Raw genomic sequence first — 21979 nt, forward strand, 5'->3', positions numbered from 1 at the left:
TGGATCGAGGCAGCTCCCTTGTGGAACTCCAAAGTAGGTGTCATGTTTCTCAGAAGCATGATCTCCAAGTCTGCCATCATGGCATCTGACATCTGACATCTCTGCATGGCTCAGATAAATCCCTTTGATATATGTTCTGAACCAGTTTAATAAAGAGTCAGGACGACCAACAAATTTTTCCAGATGATTAATCAGGACTCCCTGGAAGAAGAGATCTTGTATCTCAATGGGACATTCCTGGATAAATAAAGGATAAATAAATAAAAAATAAAAATAATTAGGATTCCATGGTCTATCATGTTGAACGCTGCGCTTAGGTCTTAGAGGACAAGAATTGAGACCTTATTTGCTGCATCAGAGTTTAGTCTGAGGTTGTTTAGTAAGAGCAGTTTCAGTGCTGTGGTATGTTCTGAAGCCTGATTGAAATTCCTCCAGGATGTTGTTTTCTTTAAGAAAGAGGCTTATTTGGACTGAGACTATTATATATACTAAGTATCTTGCTAATGAATGGAAGGTTGGATATCGGCCTATAGCTGATCAGTGCATTACTGTCTAATTTGGGTTTCTTTAGTAAGGGTTTTACAGCAACTGTTTTGAATGCATCTGGGAAGATGCCTGGTAGAAGAGATGTATTTATAATCTTTAGGACATGACTTGAAACACTGTGGAATATCTGTTTAAAATGCTATAGGTATAGGGTCAATACCAGAAGTAGGGGAGTTACACTCCATGATAGTTTTATAGAGCTCCGATGGTTATATATTGTTCACAGTGTTTACAGATCTTAACTGTGTTTGCAGATGTTATCCGTGTTTGCATCAGAAGTAATGCTGGCGTGGATTGAGATCATTTTTATTTATTGAAGAACAATGCAAGTTCTTCACATTTTGAGGATAATATAATTCTAGAATTTTCATTCTCTGTGATAATAGAAAAGTATTCATTTCCTGCCAACCGCATTGCTTTGTTATAGGCAGTCATGGTTTCTTTATATATATCGCAGTGAACTGTGAGCTTCATGTTCCTCCATTTTCATTCAGCTGCCCGGCAGATTAGTCTGACCAACACTATATTGTTTAACCATGAGATTCTGACCAACACTATATTGTTTAACCATGAGATTCTGACCAACACTGCTATTGTTTAACCATGAGGAGATTCTGACCAACACTGCTATTGTTTAACCATGAGGAGATTCTGACCAACACTGCTATTGTTTAACCATGAGGAGATTCTTTTTAATAACCTTTAGTGGAGCAACAACATCTTTATCGTTATCATTAAGTTAGTTGCTCATGCTGATGAGTGTGTTAATATACATGCTGGGTAAGCTCAAAGCTGGGTTCATAAGCTCAATAGCTTTTCTTCTGTTCAATCACAATCCAAAATCATTCAGAATGTAACAAAGCCTCCGACTGGCTCACACAGCACATGCAACGCACATATGTAAGTCAACAAAGTAAGGTTATGAAAAAAGTATTGTTTTGGTGTCTGTATGGAATCCCAGGTATCGGTATTGGCACTAGTATTAAACATTTTCAAACGATATCCAGCCCTACTCTCCCCCAATATTAGCTTCAAAAGCGAGAGCAAGTGTCGGGTGTGTAATCAGTGGAACATGCCCCTACTGAATAACCTCATACTTACCCGCTTTGCACTTTCTCCAGGGCATCATATTATGAAATGGCTCATCGAACAAGGCATTTCTCATGTTTAACCAACAGGAAACAAGGACATTAACTAGTTTTGGCTCCTAAATTCATAAGTGTGTAAAGCATTGGCGCTTGGCGGCTACTTCTTATTCAAATATGCACACTTCTCATCTGCAAGTCAAGTCAGGATGGAGCAAAACATTTTCTACAATACTTTAGTTGAGATATTCTTGCTACAACCTCCATCCTTGATCAGATACGTGACTGGGTCCAGCAAACCTCAAAGTGAAGATTTCATGTATGCAAGTGCAGTGTTTTATCTGGGGAGGATGAAAGACAAAGAGAGAGCAGGGTTACAGTAATTTCAGTAGACCACAGAGAATGTGGCCGGGCAGCATGTACAGGCAAGTCCAACATGTGATCACACACACACACACACACGCGCACACACACGCACGCACGTACACACACGCGAGAATGTACACACACAAACACACACGAGCGTACACACACACACATATACACATATACACATACACACACACACACACACTCACACACACACACACACACACACACACACGTATACACACACACACAAACACACACACAAACACACACACACACACACACACACACACACACACACACACACACACACACACACACACACACACACACACACACACACACAACCTTTGAGACAAAGGGAGCCTTGCTCCCTCAACTGAACGACACCACAGAGCGATAGCAAGGGAAATGGGAGGACATGACATGGGACTCCCAACTCAAGTACATTTACATAGCTACACACATGGACATTTTATAATCAGTGCCAGGGTAAATGAGAGCCACAGCACATGCTTTTTAGGAACTCTACATTCGAAATGGATAGGAGTAGCATACTTCTATCAGGGCCAATAAAGACAATATGAGACAAATACTGCAGCCTGGGAACTAATCCATTTGTACCCTAATGCGTTTATCTTGAATTCAATTTGACAGATTAAATCCAATCGATCTCTTCCTCTCTTGTCATAACTGCGATGCCATTCCCTTTTCCTCAAACCGGCTCACTGTCTGTAAATGTAAAGTAGGTCTCTCAGTGGATGCTGTCTCCGGGCCACGCTGGTACTGAAAAGAGCAACACATCAGCACGCTAGATTACTTTCCCAGAACACACTTACAAACCCTTTAGGTTTTGGCAAAAATAATGACTTTTTTAAGACTGGTGAGGTCATAATGGATTTTCTATTTTGGGCCTCCTGACAGTTCTTGCTTTGGGACAGCAGAGTGATTCACTCTTGGGGGGGGGGGGGGACACACACAAGAGGGTGCTGTTTTGCACTCAACATTTGACATAGCGTATCATTGAGACAGCAGTGGTCAAACGCACTGAAAAGCTTGCACCCTCTGCACCTGTTTTTTTCTTCCAGATATGAAAATCTTCGCTGGAAGACACGTTTGGGAATGCGACGAGTCAAAAGAACATTAATGGCATGTTTGGGTGGCTGTTTTAAATCCCACTCTGCTTCATTTCCCTTTGGAAGACACAGATTTGCATTATGCAAAAAAAATCTGGTTCCCAACTACAACCTAAACTCAAAATTCAAAGGATTAAATTGGTATCCTTTGTTATTATTATTATTATTATTATTATTATTATTATTATTATTATTATTATTATTATTATTATTATTATTATTATTATTATTATTATTATTATTATTATTATTATTATTATTATTATTATTATTATTATTATTATTATTATTATTATTATTGTTGTACAGGGCATGCCTGTTTAAGAATTGTGAACACATAAACATGATACTATAAACTGTTGACTTAGTTGTACTGCATAAGGATTATAGGTTACTCAGTAATCTACTCTAAAATGGTCAATGGCACACCTGACATACCTACTCCAATAACATTACTGTAACGTCCCCAGGGCCGGCCCTTGCTGGGCCGGTTATGAGAATGACAGTGAATATTTCCTCCCTCCTGACAATGGTCGCCTACCTGGTCCCCTACCTCCTGACAGTGGTCCCCTACCTCCCTCTAGTGGCCAGAGGAGCCAGTTGGTGCAGACATTGATTCTGCCCTTATTAACTCACATGCTTACTTTGATTAATGGGATGATTAATGGGATGTCACTGTGTGTATTGTTGTTGAACTTCCCCACCCTGGTGTGAATTGGTTTCCCTGGTTAGTGTTGTTTGGTATATTGCTTTTTGTCTAATGGTTAAGTGTTTGTTTTGGACTGGCCTGGCTAGCTGTTGCCAATCTTCATTAGCCTTGGTATTTAAGTGTGAGTCTTCCTCTCTTTCCTCGTGGCGTCATTGTCTCCAGTACCCTCCTTGTTACCATCACTCACCTCAGTGTTCCCTTGCTTCATGTCCTTAAGTGTTGTAAGTAGTTTATGTTTCCGTTTTCGTTCCTCTTTGTTTTCCCGTGTTCTTCAGTGTTGTTTTGTCTTAGAGCCAGCTCGGCTGAGCCTTTGTATGTTCCGTTTTGTATTATTTCGTAAAGCCTTTATATATTTCCCCATTACCCTGCCGTCTCTGCCTCCTCTCTTCCTGGTCTGCAACTGCGTTCTCACCCTCATAGCACCCCCAATCCTAACAGAATGACGCCACCAGTCAAGAACGCAGCAGAAAGGGTGGCTGATACCATGACGATCATCCGGAGCATGGTGGACGGTGACATGCAGCATTACTCACCTGCCAAGTGGGTGTTCCTGCTCCGGATGATCGACAAGGTCACCACGGAGAGTCCGACAGACGAGCCAGCGATGCGGGACATAGCCGACCATGTCACTGCCCTCATGGAGGGGTGTAGGTCGATGGCTAATGCAGCTAGCCTGCCAGCTAGTATGAGGTTCACGGTCAGCCTAGAGCCCCTCACCTCTGTTGAGGCTGCTCAGATGTCCACAGCTGATCAGATGTCCATAGCTGGCACAGCCCCGCCCGTTAGCTTCGCTCCTATAGCTAACCAGGCGTCCCCAGCTAGCACAGCTCCGCCTGTTAGCTTCGCTCCTATAGCTAACCAGGCGTCCCCAGCTAGCACAGCTCCGCCTGTTAGCTTCGCTCCTATAGCTAACCAGGCGTCCCCAGCTGGCACAGCTCCGCCTGTTAGCTTCGCTCCTATAGCTAACCAGACGTCCCCAGCTAGCACAGCTCCGCCCGTTAGCTTCGCTCCTATAGCTAACCGGACGTCCCCAGCTAGCACAGCTCCGCCCGTTAGCTTCGCTCCTATAGCTAACCAGACGTCCACAGCTGGCACAACCCCGTCTGCTAGCTTAGCCTCCGCAGCTAGCCAGGCTTCCCCAGCTAGCACAGTCCCCACTGCTAGCCTAGGCTCCAGGTTCACGGTCAGCCTAGTTCCTGAGGCAAACCTGACGTCCACAGCTAGCACAGCCCCGCCCGTTAGCTTCGTTCCTATAGCTAACCAGATGTCCCCAGCTAGCACAGCTCCGCCCGTTAGCTTCGCTCCTATAGCTAACCAGACGTCCACAGCTAGCACAACCCTGTCTGCTAGCTTAGCCTCCGCAGCTAGCCAGGCTTCCCCAGCTAGCACAGTCCCCACTGCTAGCCTAGGCTCCAGGTTCACGGTCAGCCTAGTTCCTGAGGCAAACCTGACGTCCACAGCTAGCACAGCCCCGCCCGTTAGCTTCGCTCCTATAGCTAACCAGACGTCCCCAGCTAGCACAGCTCCGCCCGTTAGCTTCGCTCCTATAGCTAACCAGACGTCCACAGCTAGCACAACGCCGTCTGCTAGCTTAGCCTCCGCAGATAGCCAGGCTTCCCCAGCTAGCACAGTCCCCACTGCTAGCCTAGGCTCCAGGTTCACGGTCAGCCTAGTTCGTGAGGCTGACCAGATGTCCACAGCTAGCACAGCTCCGCCCGTTAGCTTCGCTCCTATAGCTAACCGGACGTCCCCAGCTAGCACAGCTCCGCCCGTTAGCTTCGCTCCTATAGCTAACCAGACGTCCACAGCTAGCACAACCCTGTCTGCTAGCTTAGCCTCCGCAGCTAGCCAGGCTTCCCCAGCTAGCACAGTCCCCACTGCTAGCCTAGGCTCCAGGTTCACGGTCAGCCTAGTTCCTGAGGCAAACCTGACGTCCACAGCTAGCACAGCCCCGCCCGTTAGCTTCGCTCCAATAGCTAACCAGACGTCCCCAGCTAGCACAGCCCCGCCCGTTAGCTTCGCTCCTATAGCTAACCAGACGTCCCCAGCTAGCACAGCTCCGCCCGTTAGCTTCGCTCCTATAGCTAACCAGACGTCCACAGCTAGCACAGCTCCGCCCGTTAGCTTCGCTCCTATAGCTAACCAGACGTCCACAGCTAGTACAGTCCCGCCCGGTAGCCTAGTCCCTACAGCTGGTTCAGGCCCCACAGTTAGCCTAGTTCCCGCAGTTCGCAGACCTCCGAGGCCTAGCAAGGCTCGGAGGGCGAGCGGGGCTAGTATCGCTAACAAGGCCTCCACAGCTGATCCAGCCATCGCTGCCAGCCTGGCTCCGGTCAGCATAGCCCCGGCTGTCACCGTTCCAGACTCCTCATCTCCGGATCCTACGCCACGCCTCGTCGCCGAGACCGGTCCGGTCTCCACGTCCTGCCCAGCCTCTACACCTGGTCCGGCTGCTACACCGGATCCCGGCTCCTCGACGGATCCCGGCTCCTCGACTGGTCCTGGCTCCCCGTCTGGTCCAGCCCTACGCCGTGATCGGCGCCCTGGTCCTCGCCTTGGTCTTCGCCGTGGTCGTCGCCATGGTCTGCGCTGGATCCTGCTCCGGATCCTGCTCCGGGGGTCGTCGCCGCCGCGCCTCCGTTTCGGCTCTCCTGATCCGGTCCCTAGTCCGGCGGCTGGGGGGTCTCTCGTCCGGGATCCTGCCCCGGGGTTCAGCTCCCCTCTCCGGGCTTCTGCACCTGTCCCCACCCCCCCTCATCGGGCCTCTGTTCCCAGGTCCAGCCCCCCTCTGATTGGCCACTGACCGCCCCTGCCTACGCTAGTTATGAGCGTAGCATAGAAATAATAATAATGCGAGAGCGAGCCTCGCACACACGCACGCTGAAATGGGTATCGTAGAACATGACATATTAGCATGACATCTGATTTATTAATGCCAATCCTAAAGATTAGGGACAAACGCACGCAATTGGCACAAGTGTAAATCATGGATTAGTCACTCAGTTTTAACATCGGCCCGCGTAGCTCAACTCGTTCGTCAGCTGGCTGTGGAGCCTATGTTCACAAGTTCAAATCACGCTTAGTTAAATTTTTTCAATTGAAATAACGTATTGTATTGTTTTCATCCCTCTATATTAATGTGATTCCATCAACTCAGTTTCCCAAACCAGAAACCTTGGGTGGACAGCACTATTAGAGCAGCCCTGAACTCACGCACCACGGCTTATAACCTGGGCAGAGAGTCAGGAAATATGGAAGAGTACAAGGCTTCAGTCTACACTCTGCGCAAGGCTGTTAAACTTGCTAAGAGGACATATGCTGAGAAACTGGAGACACAAATGGCACAAAACGACACAAGAGGCTTGTGGAGGGGACTGAAGACAATAACTGACTACAAAGTCAGCGCCCCCTCAATGGGGAGCGACGACGCCTCTCTCGCGGACAAACTCAACTCCTTCTACGCTCGGTTCGGTGTAGACAGTGTCGCCGCTAGCCCTCTGGCTAGTGACGTCACTGGCGCACCGGCTGTTGTGGAGGGGGGGGGGGGGCAACCGCGGGGGGGCGGGGGCGCTCTCTCGTTGTCGGAACACAGTGTGAGAAGAGCATTTATGCAGGTGAACACCAGGAAGGCTGCTGGCCCAGATGGTATAACAGGACGCATACTTAAGTCCTGTGCAAACCAGCTTGCCCCGGTGTTCACCGCCATATTTAATCAATCCCTGGCGGAGTCAGTGGTCCCTGCCTGCTTCAAGATGTCTACCATCATCCCTGTACCGAAGAAACCCTCCCCAACATGTCCAAATGACTACAGACCGGTGGCACTCACCTCTGTGGTCATGAAATGTTTCAAGAGGCTGGTCAAGGACCACATTTGTGCCTCCCTCCCCAGTGATATGGACCCTATGCAATTTGCATACAGGACAAACAGGTCCACTGACGACGCGGTCTCCCAGGTACTGCACAGCACTCTATCCCACCTTGACCGTCAGAAGGGGGGCTATGTGAGACTGTTGTTCATTGACTACAGCTCAGCGTTCAACACCATAGTCCCCACCAGACTGGTGGACAAGCTGATCGAGCTAGGTCTGAGCTCCGCCCTGAGCGCCTGGGTACTGGACTTTCTGAGTGAAAGACCCCAGGCGGTCAGGGTGGGGGGTCAGACCTCCAACACCATCACCCTGAGCATCGGGTCCCCCCAGGGCTGTGTTCTAAGCCCCCTGCTGTACTCACTCTACACACACGATTGTGTGGCCAAGTTCAGCTCCAACTCCATAGTGAAGTTCGCAGACGACACGGTGGTGGTGGGGCTGATCTCGGACAACGACGAGAAGGCCTACCGGGAGGAGGTTGAGGTACTGGAACGTTGGTGCCAGGACAACAGCCTGCTCCTGAACATTGGTAAAACCAAGGAGCTGATCGTGGATTATAGGAGAGGACAGCAGGAGACACACACACCACTGATGATTAACGGGGCTACCGTGGACAGGGTGAGCAGCTTCAAGTACCTGGGGGTCCACATCTCAGAGGATCTGACATGGTCAACACACATAGACACAGTAGTAAAGAAAGCGAAGCAGCGCCTCTACCACCTGAGACAGTTAAGGAAGTTCAGAGTATCGGGGAAGATACTCCAGTCCTTCTACTCAGGAGCTGTAGAGAGCATCTTGACCGGAAACATCACTGCCTGGTATGGAAACAGCACGGCACAGGACAAGAAGGCCCTACAGAGAGTGGTGCGCTCAGCCGAGCGTACCACGGGTATTGCGCTACCTACCCTGCAGGTTCTATACAACAAGAGGTGCAAATCCAGAGCCTGCAGAATAATGAAAGACCCCCACCACCCCAATAACAGCCTGTTCCAGCTGCTGAGGTCAGGCAGACGCCTGCGAACCCCAGCTACTAGGACGGAGAGGCTTAGGCTCAACTTCTTCCCCCAGGCCATCAGAGCCTTGAACAATGAACATTGAGAGCCACAGAAACTGAACTATCCACACACAAGCACACACACGACACGCACGCTGAGCACGCTCACACACTAGCAGCCACTTTAACACTCATGCCGCACACACGCACACTTATGGCCAAGAGGAAAGGCCACTTTAAATTAGTATAACAACAGGAACAGTGTATTGCACTACTAAAGCTACCTAGCATGTCCTATATGCTCTGTAAATACTATGTACAGATACCGAGATGTCACTCCATGTTACCTGTTTATTGCACTGTTGTTTTTATTGGATTCTATTATATGTTGTACCACTGTATTTTTATTGGATTCTATTATATGTTGTACCACTGTATTGCACATCGTCGCGGGCAAGACCACCCGCATTTCATTGTATACCTGTATGCCGTGACAATTAAAACTCTTGACTTGACTTGACTTGACTCAACACAACATAAATGTTCGCTACCGCCGTGCATCACTATACTAACTAAGATGGACGATCACTGCTATTCAGCCAAGCCAAAGCAGAGGTACATTTTAGTACATAGTTATAACAGCTAAGGGGTGTTGTTAATGCATTTTATTCTAAAACCTGGTGTGCTGTAGGCTACATGATTGATTGATTGATGCTATGTAAACAAGACGAAAGTCTTTCTCTGGTCTGCATCCCCTTAACAATTGTATGTATTGAGCTGTACTAATAAACTTTTCAATCAATCAATCAATCAATCATGTAGCCTACAGCACACCAGGTTTTAGAATAAAATGCATTAACAACACCCCTTAGCTGTTATAAATGTACTAAAATGTACCTCTGCTTTGGCTTGGCTGAATAGCAGTGATCGTCCATCTTAGTTAGTATAGCGATGCATGGCGGTAGCGAGTTAGGCGTTAGTTAGAGTTAGTTGATAGTTAGAGTTAGTTGATAGTTAGGGCGGCGGAAGCAGTATGCATATTGATGCGCTCTCACATTATTATTATTTCTACGCTGCTCATACCGGCGTGGGGGCAAAAAACGAGCGTAGGTCAGTGGCCAATCAGAGCAACGCGGAAGGACAACTTGCTTGTGGAAAGTATAGACGCCTCCGAGACTCGGCACCCATCCCCACCCCCCCTCGTCGGGCCTCTGTTCCCAGGTCCAGCCCCCCTCTCCGGGTCTCGGCACCGATCCCCACCCCCCCTCGTCGGGCCTCTGCTCCCAGCTCCCCTCTCCGGCTCCCTGTTTCTTTCCCTGCCGCACCTCTCCAAGCCTCGGTTCCCATCCCCACCCCCCCTCTCCGGGCCTGAGTGTGCACCCGTTTTCAGCCCTCCTGGGTTTTTTGCTCGGGCTCCCGGCCCCAGGTCTCCGGGTCCTCTCCCTGGGTTCCTTCCGGGGTCCCGGCTTTCTTCCTTCACCTGTGTCCGGACGTTGTTCTCGGGGGTCTGGAAGCCCCCCATTGAGGGGGAGGTACTGTAACGTCCCCAGGGCCGGCCCAGTTATGAGAAGGACAATGAACATTTCCTCCCTCCTGACAATGGTCGCCTACCTGGTCCCCTACCTCCTGACAGTGGTCCCCTACCTCCCTCTAGTGGCCAGAGGAGCCAGTTGGTGCAGACATTGATTCTGCCCTTATTAACTCACATGCTTACTTTGATTAATGGGATGATTAATGGGATGTCACTGTGTGTATTGTTGTTGAACTTCCCCACCCTGGTGTGAATTGGTTTCCCGTGTTGTTTGGTATATTGCTTTTTGTCTAATGGTTAAGTGCTTGTTTTGGACTGGCCTGGCCAGCTGTTGCCAATCTTCATTCGCCTTGGTATTTAAGTGTGTGTCTTCCTCTCTTTCCTCGTGGCGTCATTGTCTCCAGTACCCTCCTTGTTACCCTCACTCACCTCAGTGTTCCCTTGCTTCATGTCCTTAAGTGTTGTAAGTAGTTTATGTTTCCGTTTTCGTTCCTCTTTGTTTTCCCGTGGCCTTTGTATGTTCCGTTTTGTATTATTTCGTCCAAGTAAAGCCTTTATATATTTCTCCGTTACCCTGCCGTCTCTGCCTCCTCATGGTCTGCAACTGCGTTCTCACCCTCATAGCACCCCCAATCCTAACAATTACTGGTATACCAGGGACGTTGGTTTAGAGAAAGAATGAGGGAGAATAGAATATAATTATGTCCTCAATTCATAGTATTTTCATCCGCGTTTTTGCCATGCAATTTGGTACTGTGCCACAGCATTGCCCACTGCCACTGATAGTCACCTGCTATTTCATTACAATCACCTGTTGATTGCGACCACGTGTCTGCGATCGAATACTGTGAATATGAATATACACCAAAGTCGTTTCTATGTATTTCCCAACATTTCTATATGTGATTTTATCTTCTATAGCCTACTTTACATATCCGTCTTTGAACAAGGCGTCCCAAACCATACGGACTTGCTGCGCTGTTGCTACAGTCTCTCTCTCTCTCTCTCTCTCTCTCTCTCTCTCTCTCTCTCTCTCTCTCTCTCTCTCTCTCTCTCTCTCTCTCTCTCTCTCTCTCTCTCTCTCTCTCTCTCTCTCTCTCTCTCTCTCTCTCTCTCTCTCTCTCTCTCTCTCTCTCTCTCTCTCTCTCTCTCTCTCTCTCTCTCTCTCTCTCTCTCCTCTCTCTCTCTCTTCTCTCTCTCTCTCTCTCTCTCTCTCTCTCTCTCTCTCTCTCTCTCTCTCTCTCTCTCTCTCTCTCTCTCTCTCTGTGTGTCTGTCTGTCTGTCTCTCTCTCCCTTCATGCCCAACGCCGCTGCGAGGTTGAATCTATTGCCCTGATTTCCTGTCACATGATTGGAAATAGGATCCCTGCGCACTACTATCTCTCCCTCCCTTGTGTCAGAGCGGTGAGGAGGACCTGTCTTGAAGTTCGGAGACTTGACTCCTCTACAAGACCAGCGCATCCGTCCGGCAGACTCGGCGCTCGTCGTAAGCACTTCACCTGAGAGCGAACAGGACGAGTTCGCGAACCCAAGTCCCGCTCCCATCCGTCTTCTTGAGCGATGGATTCTTTGACAATAACTGCTGCAATTCTTCTTTCTGGGTTTCTATCTTCGACAGCTTTCAAACAGTTCGAGACTGGTAAGTTTTTAATCCAACTTGATCTGATGTTTATTATGCCTTTTCTGTCTGTTTTAGCCGTATCTTAATGTTTTTCGGTTGCGCATTGGACACGCGAACGGGACAGCGTCACTTCATTGACAGTTATGCCGATGAATAAAATGTAATTACGGCACTGTGAATGCAACTTAAGTCTACATAACCTTCTCAACACGCACTTTGCCGACTTCTTTACATAGTGTTCTATTTGCATGGGCTTTCCTTATCAAAATATCAGTTCACGCGCGTCTCGAGCAGATGTTCTCCTGTCAGATTATACTAGTCATGTTTTACACTAGATGAAACATTGTTGCTCAACCAGAGTATAGGCTATCTCTCTCGGTATAACCTATTTATTGCTTCGTCTGATCGCGAATTATTACGGGCTATGCCTATTTTGTTTTTGGTGGTTAGATGGCATTGTCTATTATAACTGATAATAAACCAAATTTATGTTTATTACAGTATAATTGGTGGCACATCAAAGTGAGATGCGGCAAAATTGACAATAACCATTTGTATTCAATGCTGCTGCTGGCTGTGTATACACAACAGGGTCGACTCATTGTTGTCGTTAAATGTAGGCGACAATAGGCTCATCTACCCCCTATTTCCCTCATAAATTAACTTGAAGCTCAATCGTAACAGTTATATCCCCAGTTAAGCTATAGCTCAGCCTCAGACATTTGATACCATTATACTCCGTTTACCTTTTAGTTGAGACTAAAACAAAACCATACATGCTTGGCTTACACTAAAGACCTTTCAAATTACAGTTGGAACCACATTCAAAGTCAGTTGCCTTCTCAGAGAAGAATTTGTTTCATTTGAATATCTAATAATGATGACCACACAAACCAAACCTCTGTTTCATGTTGAAACATAATTGTTTGTCTCTTAATTATACCCTGTGATTCAAATGAGAGGGTCCACCATCTGGGCCAGTGCGTAAGTACTCCCATGTGTACCTATATATTAACAATGTATTTAAAGCTATGGTATTCCCCATCTCAGCGATGGGGAGAAAACAGACCCACGTTTATGTTCTCTGTGGGTCAACTGTGGCATATTTACTGTACAATAAAACCATATTTCATGGATTTACTCACAATGGGACAATCTCCTCTTGACGTTGTTGACGATACTAACATTCTCTTTGCTCAAGTTTGGATTCCTTCCCTGAATACATTTGAATTAAAATGAAGAGGAGACTTGAATGATTATTTGAACAGCACTCAATGCAGCACGCACCCAATTAACCCACCAGCTAATTAATGCTCAGGTGAGGGTAAATTGACAGCCAGTTGAAGTTTGTTGTACTGTTATGTTTGAGCGTCTAATCCAACTACCGGTATATTGGAGTGCTCTCATAATGCAGATCTCATCATCTTGATAGGTTTTAACATATGGAGCGAAGTGTAGGAAAACCTAAAGCATTTACCATCCCATAATGTGATTATCAGGCATGTGCACGCGCGCATGCACACACACACACACACACACGCACACACACACTAGGGCTGTCCCCGACTAAGTATTTGGATGGTCGACTATGATTGGCCAAAATTTGCCGTTAGTCGACTATTGGTCGACAAAAAAAAAGTATAATGTTTTTAACCCATTCTCCGCCAATACCGTGTTAAGGCGTGTTTCTCCGCCATGCGCTGTCTGCCAATCACGCCGTAAGGCGTGTTTGAGATCAATATTTCATATTTTCGTCATGGTATTCATATTTCACCCACGGAGTCTTGGCTGATGCTGTCTGAGCCAGCACAACTCTGCAACGCTTCAATACTGCCACCTGGTGGCCGATCGGCGAGTTGCCAAACCGAAAGTGCCCGTTGGAGCTTGGTCCGTCCCCTAATTTCGTCCGGCCACTCGTTTATCGTCCCGGGGCTCAATACAGACACTGTGGTTATGGATCTTTGCCATAACTCAATAATCAACATGATTTGGACGTGTATTAGTAATATACAAACCGGAAATGGATCGCATCGATCAACATCACATAATTGGGATCTGTTTGCTCCACTCTCATCGCCCAACGCTACGAGGAGACTGACGTGAGTTTCAGCGTTTTTCTTTATCATTTTCGATACAAACTGCTCTGATCAATATATCACCCATACTACATAAATCATTTAACATCGGTCATTGAATTATAAACGCAATACAATTTAAAAAGTTATAGCCCTGCAAAGAAGGTGAACATCTCCATAGACAAATAGCGCTGGCAGAGGATGGTTTAGGATGTCAAAGTGGTGGCAGAGAATGGGTTAATAGTAATTTAATTTTTTATTTAAAAAAAAAAAAAATATCATTCCATTTGGGCTGTGGGGGGTGCTTAATGTCTGATGGAGTTGACTGAAGGCTTCTTGTCCTCTGCAAAATAATGCAATTGGTCCACTGATTGATACATCTTGATATTTGTCTAGTCTAGTACTCTAGTCTAGTGCAGGGGTTCCCAAACTTTTTCAGCTCGAGACCCAAAAGAGAAATTTGGTGTTTCCCCGGGACCCAAACTTACAAAAATACATCATGAATTGCCATAACAGAGCGGCTAGGTGGCACAGTGGGCAAGGCGCTCGCCACCAACACAGGAGATGCTGGGTTCGTTGTGGACAGCGACTCCTACAGGTCGGTTGGTGCGCCTGCGCAGTAGAATCAGGAAGTGCCGGGGGCGGCGTGTCCCTCCCACGCAGACCCTCGCCGCTGAGAGATCGCGCTGTGCAGGTGAAAAGATGCGACGGCTGCCTCCTCGAGTACCGGAGGGGACACGTGATGCAAGGCGTCGTCCACATTGCAGCCGGCTTGTGGGAGGCAAAGAACACAAAAGAACACAACAAACCATGAATTTCAAATGTATATGAAATGTATTTATTTAATTATAAAAGCACATCACAGCAATAATCAGAGTGTAATGTTAAGTTGCGCACCACCTCATAACATACAATTTTGTAACACTTTTAAATGAACAAACATGTTCTACTCTCCTTTCTATTTCTCACCCCTTTTTCAACTCTCCATTTCTTACCCCCTCCCTCAGTCCCTCAACCTTAAACCCCAACATTGAGCAACATTCTGATTAATTTGTACTGACTTATTTAAAAATTCTACTGACCTGACATCATGATAGAATAGAAGGGGTATAATATTTCATCTATGGCACAATGAAATCTAATGAGAGGTATGTGGCTGGTTGAAGTTTTCAACCAGCAGATCTATTCTGGGCTTGGTTTTTGAAAGTGCTATTCTGAGGTCATGCTGAGCATTTAGTCTGTTTCTGTATTTGTTTTTCAGGTATGCTAGAGTAGAAAACCCAGATTCACATAAGTATGTGGTGCCAAACTGAATCAACACATCTACAGCTTTAAAAAATATATATATTTTTTTAACTTTTTATTGGCGACCCAATAAAAACGGGTCCGCGACCCATTTTGGGTCGCGACCCAGAGTTTGGGAAACGCTGGTCTAGTGTGTTCATTAGATGGGTGAAATCCTCTTTCAGAGCCTCTGTGCCTGTTTTCGTAGGCAGTTAGCCTCTGGTATGCATGCCATTAGCGTTAGCTACGCTTCTAGTCCTCTTTTCTTTTGGAAAGAATGATAAAAAGAAATGTATAAGATATTTTTATTTTTTTGTATTCGACTAAGAGGTTGGCTAGTCGACTACGGCTCCTTTCGACCGATTAGTCGACTAATCGACTAATAGGGGTCAGCCCTAACATACACACACGCACGCACGCACGCACGCACGCACGCACGCACGCACGCACGCACACACACACACACACACACACACACGCACACACGCACACACACACACACACACACACAAAAACTAACTAGTAGAAGAAGATGCAGTTGAAGAGGATTGGAAGTGTGTATGTTGGTGGTGGGGAGGAGTGAAGAGGGGGACCCTAAAGGCGCTCCCATAGTCCAGCAGACTGTACACAGAGCAGACTCTGCGGATGTCCGCGCGGCTCTTTGAGCTTTCATAGTCGAGCAGAACTCAGCGGACGTCCGCGGTCTATTTCCTACATTTCTCGCTCCAGTTTTACTACATTTCCCACAATTCTTTCACTTCTGTTAATAATGGCGTCAGATGATGAAGAAGAGCTCCTCTGTTTACTGGCTTTGCGGGATAAAAAGCAGAGACGGTGGTATGTGAGGCCACTAAATGAAAAAAGGGATGAGGAAGGGGAGTCACGAGCTCATCTCTCTCCTCGCGCCACAAATCGCTCGCGCGGCGTCACATTAAATGCAGTTCGATGTCAACCAAAACGCCGAGCAGCGTTTTGTGTGACACCAAGTCAGCGGCGCGGATGTCCGCGCCTCAGAAAATAGGAGCGTCGCACCTGTGGGTCTGCTGTCCGCTGAGATCAAAGCTCAAGAGTCCGCGCGGACGTCCGCGGAGTCTGCTCTGTGTACAGTCTGCTGGACTATGGGAGCGCCTTAAGGCTTATCCCCTGACCACCTACAGTATGGATATGGTCCTCTGCTAGGGTTGCCCTCCACTTTCCGATTTATAGTAATAGGATTTTGTTGACTAATCGATTTGTTTATTTAAGTGATACATCTGTAAAATAATGCTTTCTACATGCAGTCACAAGAAAGACATCTTTAAATCTAGTGCTTACCATAACTCCTTTAGCATGGGGAAAAAAAACATTAAAAACTGTATGCATGAAAAAGCATACACTGATTAATCTATCAGCCCTATCCTCATAGTGCAATTCAGATTCTCAGTATAACAGGAGTGTGAACTGGTTCAGACTCCCACATGCTATTCTCCTGGTGTTTCCCTCGCTTGGCAGCCACACAGGCCCTTGACACAAATACAGACACACAAATGGAAGCCGTGTCCTGTCAGAGCTGTCATGAAGAGGTGTAATTGAGTTGCACTGAAAGCCGGTAATGTTTGGGATGACGAAGGCTTCGTGAACAAGCCAGAGCCGGTTAATCTGTAGGGAATTATTCCCTTGTTGCCGTTCCTGTTTGGAGGATTTGTGACAGCCTCATTGATGAGTTCAGAGACGGTTGCCTCTCTTTTGGCTCTGAGCGTCAATAAGATACATATCACACAACAACTTCCTTTGTTTATGTAAATGACACGTCCTTTTGAAATGAGATGGGAAGTTAAGGCAAACTTGGAATCAGGCGTTGTGCTGCTGTTGCTGTGAGCTTGCACCCTGATCAAAGGATCCTGTTTCAGTTACAGGGCAAGCAGGGTGTGTGTCTATCTGTTGGTCTGTCTGTGTATGAGATGATGATGTGACAATCTTATCTGATTTTGATCTAAACTTCTGCCGTCATGAAAAACAGCCAGAATCACAAAGAAAGAGCAACTAATAATAATGAGCAAATCTGCAGCCTCTCCTGTGTAATGCTGGAGACTCTTCCAATTACCTTTGTAAGAAAACATTTGCATAATAGTCTCTCAGGCAGAGGTTTGATTAAGGGCAAGTTTTGACATTTGATGATGTGGAATGCACGCTGAATATTTGATCAAAGAAGAAGAAGCTGTCAGAATAAGAGCTGATGAAGAGAACATCAACTTGATGTCCGGGTACACTTGATTCTATTTATTTGAGGCAAGAAGTGCATTATATTCTTCTTTTATCTTCGTTGCCAAGTCTCTATTGAGCTAGACATGCATGAATTAATTTGTAAGGCTGGGATGAAATAACCTGCGAGGGCAGCTCTCTGTGCAACATGAGATCATGTAGGGAGTGGGACCAATGTAAAATATCATACTGGTATTGGATACTGACCCTATGCCTTAACTCATTGAGTGCCATGCCCTTTCCCCATCTGCATTGGCTGGCGCCAGCTTTTCTTGACCACATGTTTATCCGACGCTGCGTGCATACAAACGCATGTTTTATGATGGAGTTTCGGTAAAGTACACGTAAGACAGGTACTCCATTTCTCACTTCAAGTCCAAAAGTGTCTTGAATCAGAACAGGATCATACATATAACGTTAGGTAACGTTAGCCCTCATCCGTCTTCTTCATCTGCTCGGGTCAGACTATAGACGGAGCCGAATAGGTTTCCTCATCGGTCGGTTTGATTATAGTTGTTTTACGTTTGACCAGTAGTGCTTAGTCCAACAAACGCACCTTATCGTCCATAATCATCATCCATATAATTAGGGATGCACCGAATGGGAAATTCTTGGCCGAAACCGATACCGAGCCCACCACCTGCCATTGGCGCTCAGTTTTTACGTTTGGCGCCTCCCACTGAGAGGTCTGCCCGCCGTGTGGCGTGTAATCAATCAATCAAGTTCATAACGATACACTTATTTTGAAAATCTGTGCGGGTCTCATTTCCGCCCCAAGCGCATCTCCAGTCATAATATCGATGGCTCCGGCAGTTAGCAACATTCGGTTCGTATGATACTCTTATTTTGAAAGAAAACGTGGCAACGAGTCATATCCGCCCAGCCCTGCAGCGGGATACTATTGGCTAAGGGCTTCTGCTCGTATCAACACAGAGGCAGTCTGCTCTAGTCTAGAAGAGCGGACCTCCATGAGCTACCGTTACTGTTTAAACAATGACCCAGTCAACTATTCACTTTTAGTTTAATACATGACGAGGCATTGTCTAACGGTATCTAGCTGGCTAGCTACTGATAGCTGCTGATATCAACAAATGCTCCAGCAATAGTCGACTCGAGTGCATAATACCTCCGTTCCCTCGTTAGCTAGCTCACGTTAGCTAGCTCACGTTAGCTAGCTCACGTTAGATCTATATGTCCCAGTAAACTAAATTGTCTTAACGTTATCTAGCGGGCTAGCAGTAGCTACAGATAGCTCCTGATATCAATGTCTTATAACATTGATTCAATGCGTATTCTAGCTGAGGGCATGTTGAATGTGATTTGACCAAAGAATCGTAACATTATACCAATAGGGTCCAGCTGCATCGCCGGAGAATCCTTGCATGCTGAATGTAGGGTCTAGCTGAATATAGGTCTAGCTGCAGCGCCGGAGAATCCTTGCTGGAGCTGGAGGCTACTCAAGTATACACACAGACAGTGGAGCTGTTTGCAGATAGCGAGCATTTTGACTTATTGCGTGGTGGCGATGTCTCGCAGATAATACAACTACAAGTATGATTATATAATATATATTTTATTTAAAAAAACTTTTTTTTATATAAAAAAAATATATATATTTTTTTTAATCAAAAAAAATTTGGCAGGTAAGAAATATGCTTGGCGGGTAGATTCTTCCCATCTACCCGCCACTGGCCGGTGAGTCAAAAAGTTAATTTCGCTCCCTGTATGGGCCCATAAAACATTTATTCAGCACTTTTGAATGCATACATTAATTCCAGACTGACTGCTGAAAGATTGTACAATTTAAACATTTTCTCTTTGCATACAACAAAATGTGCATTAAAGTCAAGTGCATTTTCTTTTCTCTGTAGGATAACTGCAACAAAGTACATTCAGAACAAAGCCAAGGTGCTTTAAAACTGCATAAAGATCTGCATAAAGACACACACACGAGAGGGAGAATAGCTTATAGCAGACTTAATGATGTTACTGTAGTGGTTACTGAGTCATAATTCACAGCGTTCTAGCCTACATGGAAGGACTTTTGTATTTACTACATCTCCCGTGACTCTTAGCGGGGGATGACGTAGCTTAAGAGAGACAGGTCCGAGACAGGTCCGAATGGAAGCGCTGTTAGCTAGCTTAACGCTAACGTTAGTTAAAAAGGTTTTTAATCGCGACGGGCATATAGTAATGGCGAGGATATAAAGCATGTTAAAGACGCATTTATTGGATGCGTTGCTCGCAGAGTTTACATAGAAACAGCGCGAGTCCCAAGAGGAGTTGTCACAGGCTGTAGAATGCTGGAAGAGCTGCCAAGCTGCTCACGTTACACGTTGCGCATGCTATGTCTGTAGCCGCGTTTTGATTACGTCATCACAACAACACGTTTGACATTCTGTGATATATTTTCGGTGCTAAAACCCTTTCGGCAGAAAGTGCCCTTTTTAACCATTTTCGGTGGCCGAATATTCGGTGCATCCCTACATATAATACATTTAGTCTTTTTCATAATATCCGATAGTTCGCTCGGCATTGCATTGCAGCCAGGTTACTATTGTGTGCTCGGGCCAGACTCGGAGCCGAATAGGTTTCCTCATTGGTCGGTTTGATTATAGTTGTTTTACGTTTGACCAGTAGTGCTTAGTCCAACAAACGCATCTTATCGTCCATAATCATCATCCATATAATCCATTTTCTCTTTTTCATAATATCCAATAGTTGGCTCTAGGCGATCGCGCGTTTGTCGAACGTGTCCTGCTCACTGCTTCTCGCAAAGAGTACCTAGTTGTTTTGGGGGCTGTTACTAACACACTAATAGCTGGCCCATGATGTTCATAAGGTAGGCAATACTGCCACCTGGCGGATTTCGATCGTCATTTCAATTCCAACGTTGTGCCAGAGAGCTCCGGCTGGATGTTCAGAACAGGGATCAAAGGAAAAATTTCAAAGGATCCAAAAATGAGTATACTCGTTATTGGCACTCAACGCTTGGCGGACAATAACGAGTTTACTCATTATTGGCACCCATTGAGTTAACCAGCATCAGGCTAAAATTTAATCAGAGAGTTTCAAATCTGATACCGAAAGCCACATGTGCCGTGTCAAGCTAACTCATGTAGCGTGTCAAGATAACTCATGTAACGTGTCAAGGTTAACTCGTGTACCGTGTCAAGCTAACTCATGTACCGTGTTTTTATTTAATTTTTATTTAACCTTTATTTATCCAGGCAAGCAATTAATAAATTATTTCCAGACTCAATCTTAACTATGAATCAAATGGAAGATCCTGTGCTGGATTTTCTGCTCGTCCCAAGAACGCGTCCCTCCCATCTCCTCTCCTGCCTTCATTCATTTTCTAGTTTGAAGTTTGAAGTTTCAAGTTTCTTTAATAGTTGTCATACAGAAGTACAGAATACTTTCATACAAAATGCTTCTTACTGTTACGCTCCAGAGACTGTGCTAGACAAGATAGTATCAAATAACATAGTATAGCATGTAATTTAGAAGAAGAAAATGAGGTCACAGTGTTCGGTATAGACATATGTACAATGTTCTGAGTTACCATATAATATACAATACTATGCAGTGTACTAATGTACAGTACTATATAGTGCAAAGCAGAAATGGGATGAGGTACAATTTAGGTACAATTTACAGTAAGGTGTACGAGTTGTAGTGCAATCCTTCATCAATAAATATAAAGTGTGGGGAGTGGGTGCTACAGTTTGTTTGTTTGTTTAAAGTGGGTGTGTGCTATAAAGTGTGTGGAGTGGGTGCTACAGTGTGTTTGTTTAAAGTGAGTGTGTGCGTGTGGATGTGTGTGCTATGTGCGTTTGGTGGTTGTTGTTGTGTAGTGTTCATTGTTCGTTTAGCAGCCTGATGGCCTGGGGATAGAAGCTTCTTCTGAGTCTTTCTGTGCTCGCCTTGAGACTCCGGTATCGCTTGCCTGACCGCAGCAGTTCAAAGAGGCAGTTGTTCGGGTGACTGGAGTCTTTAATGATTCTCTTAGCCTTGCCCTTGCAACGCTTGTTGTAAATGTTCTGGAGGGTGGGGAGCCCCCCTCCAATTGTGCGTTCGGCTGAACGTGTCACTCTTTGTAGTCTGCTTCGGTCTTGTGCAGTGCTATTCCCAAACCAGGAGGTGATGTTGCCGGTCAAGATGCTCTCTATTGTACATGAGTAGAAGTTCTTAAGGATCTTCTGACTGACTTGGAACTTCCTTAGGCGCCTGAGGAAGTAGAGGCGTTGTCGTGCCTTCTTCACAACACTGTCAATGTGTGTGGTCCATGTCAAGTCCTCGGATATGTAGGCTCCGAGGTACTTAAAGCTGTTGACTCTCTCAACCGGTGCCCCGTCGATGCTGAGGGGGCTGTAGTCCTTGACCCCCGACCTCCTGAAGTCCACAATCATCTCCTTTGTTTTGCTGACGTTCAGGGAGAGGCTGTTTTCCTGGCACCATCCCGCCAGGACCTTGACCTCTTCCAGGTAGGCCCTCTCGTCGTTGGCAGAGATCAGGC

The 21979-nt window shown here is 46.1% G+C and overlaps 1 protein-coding gene across 3 annotated transcripts in view; it reads left to right on the forward strand.

Annotated features, from left to right (window-relative positions):
- The first annotated feature begins 11611 nt into the window (after positions 1 to 11611).
- kremen1 (kringle containing transmembrane protein 1) overlaps positions 11612 to 21979 on the forward strand; it is a 146339-nt gene continuing 135971 nt past the window's right edge. The window contains exon 1 of one of the 3 annotated variants that reach the window (XM_084335680.1): positions 11612 to 11878. In XM_084335680.1, coding sequence (XP_084191806.1) covers positions 11800 to 11878 — 79 coding nt within the window. In that variant the 5' untranslated portion in view covers positions 11612 to 11799. The remainder of the gene's footprint in view (positions 11879 to 21979) is intronic. The other 2 variants (XM_084335678.1, XM_084335679.1) reach the window with 2 other exon arrangements.

The sequence above is a fragment of the Notolepis coatsorum genome (assembly GCF_963971535.1).
Source record: "Notolepis coatsorum genome assembly, chromosome: 1".
NCBI classification, from domain to species: domain Eukaryota; kingdom Metazoa; phylum Chordata; class Actinopteri; order Aulopiformes; family Paralepididae; genus Notolepis; species Notolepis coatsorum.